Below are 8,488 nucleotides of genomic sequence, written 5' to 3' on the forward strand. Positions count from 1 at the left end.
GTTAGTATGGAGGTAATCCATCATACACAGATAAAACAGTACAAACAGACCAGTCCCGATTAACTCAGCACTAAACAACACTGTCTGAGAACTGAGAAGTCACTTCTGTTAAACATGACTTCCAAGATCATCCACAGCTTTTGTTGCAGTTTGGAAATATGAATGAAGACTGGTGGATAATTCAGTTATTGTGTATTTGATGGCTGCAAAATCATACTTTGATGGTTTAATCTTATTATGTTATCAGACAAATGTATGTTGTCCTAACTAATGATTCAGAACAAGCTGTAAATATAATTAGTTGGGTTTTTTTAAGAGTTTGCCCACATGTGTTACATAACTGTGGCACAGTAGAGCTGAAACAACTCGACAGAGAAATAACTCTTATTTTCATCATCAATTAGGTAATTTTTAAAGCAAAATGCCGAAATACATCTTCCCAATTGTGAGGCTTTTCTTTGTTGTGTGTGTAAAATCGAATATTTTTGAATTCGGACTGTTGGTTGGACAAAATGAGCCAGTGGATGACTTCACTTTAAGCTCAAGGAAATCACTTTTTTCCTGAGATTTTATAAAGTATAAATGGAAATAAAATGAATAATAATAGGCTGATTACTTCATATTTGATCTTATTATTATTCCCCAGCCCCTGTGGCAAATACTTTCCTGAGTCACAAACTTAAATGCGTTACGTGGACATTAGTTAGGGAGTGGATCACATGCTTTGACTGTGTGTCACATGATCAGCTGAGCAACCGTGGGTTCGTTCAGTTGACAGATGTTGTGTGACGCAATCAAACAAAACCTTTAGTTGTGTTACAGAATTATTGAGTCTGTCAGTTCAGACCAAGAGACTGATCCTTGAATGTAAAACCAATATTAACACTGCAAACATTTTATTATCAGATAAATGGATTTTCAAATAAACAAAACTGCTTCACTCAGCGTGCTGCATGCTCGCCCCCCCTTTACACAACCATTGTTGTCCCGAGAGCCGGGAGGGATTTGGCTCCTCAGATCGGGATTGTAATCTGTTATGATCTTAATGGAGACTGTCGGTGTGAAGCAGAGCCAGCACTCGTCATGTTCGTCTGCTGTCTCACTGCACTGCCCTAGTGATGGACAGACAGGCATCATGAGGACACACACACACACACACACTGGAGTCTGGATGTGTGTGTGGTGAAATGGAGCCGTGTTGCGTAACGCTCACTGTTAATTCATTTTTATCTGTATAAACTGCTACTGAATGGATGATCTCTCTGTGCATTTCTTTTATGGGTTGTTTGAAAGAAGAAGCAGTGGAGGTACTGAGAGTGCGTTTACTTGCGTTTGCATATGTATGCACTGTATACACAGCTTTACTGTTTAAATACAGTATGTTTAAACAGCGCAGGCCCAATGCACCACTGTGAAGTCAGTCTGCTGTCGACTCAAGCTCTTCTTTTGAAGTCAGCAATTAGGGGAATGGCTTTGGCTCCCATGCTGCTCAGCAGAAGTTTCCCTCCGGGGACGGTAGGTCTTTATATGAAATCTGCAAAGCACATTTGAAAACAACCTTGTAAATGTGACCTCAGTAGCAGCGTGATTTCTGTTTTTCCAGTGTGCAGCTCCGTGTGATGTGTGTGTGTGTATGTGCTTCGTTAGCATTAACGATTAAAATGTAAATGGCACAGAAACTTGTTGACCGGGGTTGTAGCAGGAGCCTGGTGGGGGGGAGGGACACTGCGGTAGTGGGCAGTATGTCAGGTCTCCTCCTGAAGCAAAGCAGATTAATAATACATGTGGTTACCAAGGCAACACGTGCGTATGTTGGTATGAATGTAGCTCGTGATTACTTGTGTACGTTTCCATTGTACGTTCACAAGAATCCTCTGGGTGGCTGTTCAATCCTCCTCCTGCTGCTGCTGCATGTCGAAGTACCCTCGATACTGAACCCCAAATTACTTCTGACGCTGTGTATCGGTGTGCGAAAGTGTGTAAATGCCCTTCGTTTCTGTTCCTGATGAGCGGTTGGCAGACTGTCAGTGTTATCTCTTTATGAAAATGAGTGAATGTGACATGTAGTGTAAAGCACTTTGAGTGGTTGGAAGACTAGAAAGGCTCTATGTAAATACCATTCACCATTTATTTGCTTTGTTCTCACTGCAGTACAAAGGATCCAGTAGATCTCTGGTTGAACCTTTTTACTGGGAAAGCTTCAGAATGGCACAATCATTTCAGAGCGACTTCTTTCCTGAGTCGTCAACTGGAACCAGAGCTCATTTCCCTGTAGAGGCATTGTGAAGACAATCAGCAGATTAATAAACAATAATGAGCAGTTGCAGCTCTGAGTGACACAAATTCAAGTCAAATTGCCAACGTCATTTGGCTGAGGTGGTTTCCTTTCTGTCTAAATGCGCATATTAAATTCACAGTGTCAAAGCAAAGTATTACACTATTATTATTATCTGTCTTTTTTTGTGCCGTCAGCTCTTTCTAGGAACTGCGGTTGCTGCCAAAGACACATTTATTGTCACGCCCCTTGTGTCTCTTTTAGCTCACTTCTTAAATCCGCAGGGTTTCAGACTGGACGTCCCTCAGCAGGCATTCCCAGAGATGTGTGCTTTTAAATGTGCCTGGAAATTGAAATGTGATAATCAAATTCCCCTCCACAGTGTGACGCAAGTGTCTAATCTGATGTTTGTGGTGACTCTCTGACCTTTGACCTATTTCCTGACATTAGATCACATGCTCCTTCCGACTACCTGACACATAACTTCTCTCCTCTCCTCTCTGCTTGTATTCATGTTTGTTGTTCCTCTTTCTCTCTGACGCTGTGGTTTTATATCTCGCTGACCCATTTCTGCCTGACAGGCTTTAAAGGCTTTTATTACTGCCAGGTCCTGTTCACCCCCTGACCACCGCCCTGGTCTCTTCCCAGGCTTATACTCTCACTACTGCAGATGTTGTAACAGTCAGAACGGGCCTGTGGCGGCTCCTCTCTTTCCCCATCATCCCCCACAGCCTACTTTTCCAAAACTGCGATTTCTCTCCCAAAGGCCCTCTAAGCCGGGGAAGATTCAGCATCAATGTCTGTTGTTTTTTTTCTTCAACCCCATGAAGACCAATCAAATTAGCTTTTATTGTTTCAGCGTGAATAAAAGGCACATTTAGCAGAATCACAATCAACTGAATAAAGGAAAGTAAAACAGAATAAAATGATAGCTGGTTTTGGTTTGTGAAGCAGAAAGGCAAAGAGCTGTAGCTCTGCTCTATACCTCTGTACTCTCCTGCTGCATTGTTTGATTGCCTGTCACCTTTTTAATCAGGCAGATGCAGCATTTGTGTCTTTGCCAGTTTGGCCTAGATACTGTACCGTCATTACATTTTCCCTGCTTCCTTTTGGGACTTTTGAAATGTAATAAAGATGTTGATTTTTTTCTTTTTGCTGTACCTGTTTACTGTATGTTTGTCCAGGATACAAATGTTGTTGTTTTTTTTTAAAGAAAACTAGTCCTAATTCTACTTCTCTTCTTCTCATAGTTGTCTAGCTGCGGAGTGAGCCTATCCCCACACCATGTCCCAGGACAAGAGTGGATACCCTGTTATGGGTGAGACCAACCCACTTCATAACAACGTCTATGGGCCCCCTCAGCCAGGTTTCGGCATGCCCCCTCCCAACTACAGCCAAGCCCCAGGGGGACCCTACCCACCAGCAGCCGGCTACGGACAGCCAGGCTTCCCCCAGGCAGGCCCAGGTTTTGCCCCTGGTCCCTACCCCCAGATGCCTTACCCTCAGATGCCCTACCCACAGGCACCCTACGCTCAGGGGCCTTATCAGCAAGGACACACACAGCCAGGCTTTCCAGGCGACCCCAGCGGTGAGTGGTTTAAACTCAAGATTGAGGCATACATGAATAGACTTTTCCCTTTCTATGCCGCCTTATTTTTTATTAGATGTGTCACAGAGGCGACAAACCGTAGCAAGTGAGCAAGTCATGTCATTGGACTCTGTTTATGCTCCGTTCTCACTTTGACAAGAACCATGTGCAGCTCAGCTAAAGTCGTGTTCATTTATTACTTTTCCAAAACGTTTCCACTTTCCTCCATGCATGGAGCTGTCTCAGTTTTCCATGTGAAATTTGCCAGTTTGGAAAGGATTTTCTCTGTAAATGGATTTACACATTCAATTCTTGTGAATACTAGAAGAACATTTTTATCCAGCAACCAAACACATCGCTGGCTCCACTTTAGGCCAGACTTAACGCAGCCGGCTGGGCAATCAATGAGATGATCAATACTACAATCAGGATGTGCTCAAAATACCACAGACATCTGTTTCACCTAGTTTTTAGTTATCTTACCCTAATTGTCAACTTGTTGTTCACCAGGACCTGCTGGCAGCCCTGGTTACCATGGTGACGGACCCCCATCTTACTACGACAATGAGGAGTTCACCAACTCTGGTTTTGAGGACAAGAGCATCCGACAAGCTTTTATAAGAAAAGTAGGTCCTTTACTGTGTCAGATAGATTCAATGGGTCCGTGTGTGAGTTAATGTGAAATACCACCAAAACGTCACCTCACCTAAAAATTCCTTCATTCTTGTTTCCCGCCAGGTCTTCCTGGTCCTCACAGTGCAGCTGCTGGTCACTTTCTCCTTTGTTGCCGTCTTCACCTTTGTCGATGATGCCAAGTTATTTGTGCGACGTAATCCATGGACATACTACGTGTCCTATGCAGTCTTCTTCGTATCTCTGATAACACTCAGCTGCTGTGGAGAATTTCGCCGCAAGCACCCCTGGAACTTGGTTGCACTGGTGAGAGCCTTTCCTTTAATACCAAATTGTAGATTACCCATTGTAAAAGTCTGTTTACATGGTAAATAACAATGTGCACACAAGGTCAAATAAATAATATAAAAACAACATCAACAACCGCATCAGCTTTCAGTTACGTTCTTCTCAATCGGTGTAACCCTATTTTTCATATTCAGTATTTCCAGTTCTGATCTATAATCTATAATAAAGACCGTGTAGATGGTTCACTTGTTTTTTTGAGACAAATCTCTCCACCATCATGGCCCTCATCGGCCTGTTACTGCATCCTTGATGTAAGGCATGAAGCCAGGAGTGAAGTTGGAAGTTTATTGTGAATCAGCTGCAGAATATATTGACATTGCATTAATTTAGTAACCTGTAATTCACCTGCACTGGCCCATTGACACAGATAAGTAGATTTAAACACAGTGCAACAGTCAGGCTTTTTTTAGGCTTTCTTCTCAGCAGTCATTGTGACATGTCACATTAGGAAAAGCACAGGTGTAAATAATGAATACAGTGGTGACTCAATTTCATTTAGCTGCTTCACTTTCAGGGTGCCGGTACTGTGCATGCTGGCTGGATGTCACACACTAATGACTCACTGAGGCAATAAATAGAGCAGAGTCATTGTTAATGTTATTATCAACACCTGTTCTTTTCCTACAGGTCCAAACGTCTGCTGTTAAAAGGCCTATACTGTAGGGTGATTCAATATTGGTAACTGTTCAGTATTTACATGTGAAATAAAACAGATCAAAACATTTACAGGCAAGATAACACCTGCAGCTGTTAGCTTGCAGATATGGATCACTTTGGTTGATCTGGAGACTTTACTATGAGGCAGGATTTGGGGTAACTTCAGGATTAGTCCTGGGTTTTTTTTATTTCTACGACGGTGGTTCACTCGTTACTGGGTACATTACCATAGGAACTTATGTTGAACAGCTGAAAAGGTGCTCCTTTAAAAGCGTTTTTTTAAATTGTTGCCTAACATGTGAAGTGTGTTAATTTGGCTGTGTGTGTTTTCTGTGTCCATCAGTCCATCCTGACCCTGAGCCTCTCCTACATGGTGGGCATGATCGCCAGCTTCTATGACACAGAGACTGTCATCATGGCCGTGGGCATCACTGCAGTGGTCTGCTTCACCGTCGTCCTCTTCTCACTACAGGTCAGCTGCTTGAATGAATGCATTTAAATGAGACACACACACACACAGGCAAACATCAGTCCTCCGGTTCTTCGTTAAATGATTTGTTAGGGGAGCAAAAGTGAGAATTTCCTCTGATTATTTTGTTTCACAGTGAAGTGTGCAACTAGTCAATCCTACACACTGCCCACTGAAGGCACACTCTTGCACAGGAATATCAGTATCTTACAATCATAGCTGCTGGAGTCTGTCTATTATTAAATACAGTGAGGATCTTTTATTCACAGTAACAACAGTAAAAACCTTTTGAAAATGCTTTAACACAGTATCCCATTTATGTCCATAGACCATAACACATTTTTTGAAAGGTGTGTGTAAAATCAAACCCAAATAAAAAACAAGCTTTCTGTGCCTCATGGCTGCATTTGAATTCAATTTCTCATATTTTTCCCCAATATCTTTTTCTTCTCCTTCACCACAGAGCAAGTATGACTTCACTTCCTGTCGGGGCGTGCTGTTTGTGTGCCTGATTGTGCTGTTGCTCTTCTCCATCCTCTGCATCTTCATCCGCCACAGGATCCTGCACATTGTCTATGCCTCTCTGGGGGCCCTGCTCTTCACCTGCGTAAGTTTCACACTCAGTTGAAAAAATCTAAGATTTAGTGCATCAGTAATGATTCTTTGGATGCCATTATCTGAGCGAAGGCAGTTCATTTAATCAAAGGTCAAATCTGTAAGTTAACTATCCAGTGGGGTAATTTGATATTTATGCGGTAATGGCGTCCAGTCGTCTGGATACAGTTACTAGACAGTCAGCACCGTTGGCATACAGACGGTTTTCCACCTTCCAGTGAATTTATTCTGCTCAATAAGGGATAATTACATCTGCAGAATGTTAAAGAGTAAAGCCCAAACCGGGTAGGAAAAAGATTCATGCTTAGCTAGAGGAAACTGGGACTCTAACTTCATTATTAATATCTGAATATTTGACCATGCATCATGAGAGTCAAAATAAACCAAAACAGCTGTTAAAATGATATGAACATTTTATTATATAGAGGGTAAAAGAAGTGTCATGAGCAAACTGAAGACATAGACATATCTATGCTAAAGTAAAATTCAATCAGATGGACAAAGATGCAATAGGATGCGTTTGTTACAGAAGAAAAGGTCTGATTGGCCTTTATTATATTCATGCTAAAGGAATATGGACATAATGGATCGAGCAGATAAACTTTAGTGTTAAGAGTGAAAGGAAAAGCCAAGAAGACATGAACGGATGGTGTTACCAACGCTAACCTTTGTGGCATCCATATTGTCTCAAAGCTTAAGTGGGCGTTCTTCAGGTTCCTCTGAGATGATAAAATATGATCCAGGAAGTCAATAGATGCATAATTATGCAGGTAAATCAGGAGCCAGAACACTGAAAAGTGGTTTATAATATTATGAGGAAGGATTTTACTAAGTTAGTTAGTAAGATGTATAATGAATATTCTGCTGCTTAAAGGTATTTGAGACATGTCTATATGTATTGTGTCTTTTGCTTATGACAGTATACGGTTATATTTGGTGGGGTGTTACTGTACAATCTGAAACAATAGCTGTTAAAATACATCCTTATGTCATCTATAATAGTGCAGAATTTTCTTTAAATGACTAATGTTGTTTCTTCTCTGCAGTTTTTGGCTGTGGACACTCAGCTTCTGTTAGGCAACAAGAAGCTGGCTCTGAGTCCAGAGGAGTACATTTTTGCTGCCCTCAACCTCTACACTGACATCATCAACATCTTCCTCTACATCCTGGCTATCGTGGGTCGCTCCCGTGAATGAGGCGGCACCTTAAAGAGAACAGGAGGGAGATAGAGAATGCCTCCCTTTATTGTGAAATGTTGCTAACATGCCCTTTCCTCTCTTAACTCCTTTTTTTAATTTTTTCTTCACCTTTTTCACACGATACTCGTCGTTTCCTCTCTTATCACACACACTGTTCTTTTTTTAAAAACAGGTAGTTGTGGAGGAGATGCAGCCTGTCATAAAATGCAGCTGAGAGACATTAATTTAACACAAATCTTGCCATTAATGACAGAATGTAATGATCTGTCGTTTCCTCAATTTTGGCCACTCTGCTTGCTGTAACTGTCCTACATTATGTCTACATTGCCTACCGCCCAACTTCCAGTTTGGCTCGGCATGCACAGCATACAACATGTCATCCTGTGGGTGCTTGGCACTCAGCCTCGCCTCGCTGCAGAGATCAAACAGGAAAAAGAGCGGGGAAGGTATCGGTAGCGCTTAATATTGATGCAAACCAGCTTTGCCTAAAGAGAAGAAAATAGTGCTAGAAATACCCACCACCTTCAATCTGTCTTTTTTCCCAGCCTGCTGGTGTAAAGTAACTCTGCATGGCAACATTGGAAACACAACTAAAGACATGATTCTTTACTACCAGAGGAATGCATCTAGCTTGCTTCTCACAGCTGTAAATAGTTACGTGTATTACTGTATATGATGCCAGTCCCCCCCCCCCCCCCCCCCCC

The 8,488-nt window shown here is 42.0% G+C and overlaps 1 protein-coding gene across 1 annotated transcript; it reads left to right on the forward strand.

Moving 5' to 3' along the window:
• The first annotated feature begins 3,523 nt into the window (after nt 1–3,523).
• On the forward strand, nt 3,524–7,818 carry grinaa (glutamate receptor, ionotropic, N-methyl D-aspartate-associated protein 1a (glutamate binding)). Its single transcript, XM_035681234.1, has 6 exons — nt 3,524–3,863; nt 4,374–4,489; nt 4,602–4,802; nt 5,845–5,973; nt 6,434–6,577; nt 7,632–7,818. The coding sequence occupies exons 1-6, from the start codon at nt 3,560–3,562 to the stop codon at nt 7,779–7,781; spliced, it is 1,044 nt and encodes a 347-aa protein (XP_035537127.1). The 5' UTR covers nt 3,524–3,559; the 3' UTR covers nt 7,782–7,818.
• Nucleotides 7,819–8,488: the final 670 nt, after the last annotated feature.

This window comes from Morone saxatilis, unplaced genomic scaffold, assembly GCF_004916995.1.
Source record: "Morone saxatilis isolate NCDOM2014 unplaced genomic scaffold, NCSU_SB_2.0 Contig9, whole genome shotgun sequence".
Classification (NCBI taxonomy): Eukaryota; Metazoa; Chordata; class Actinopteri; family Moronidae; genus Morone; species Morone saxatilis.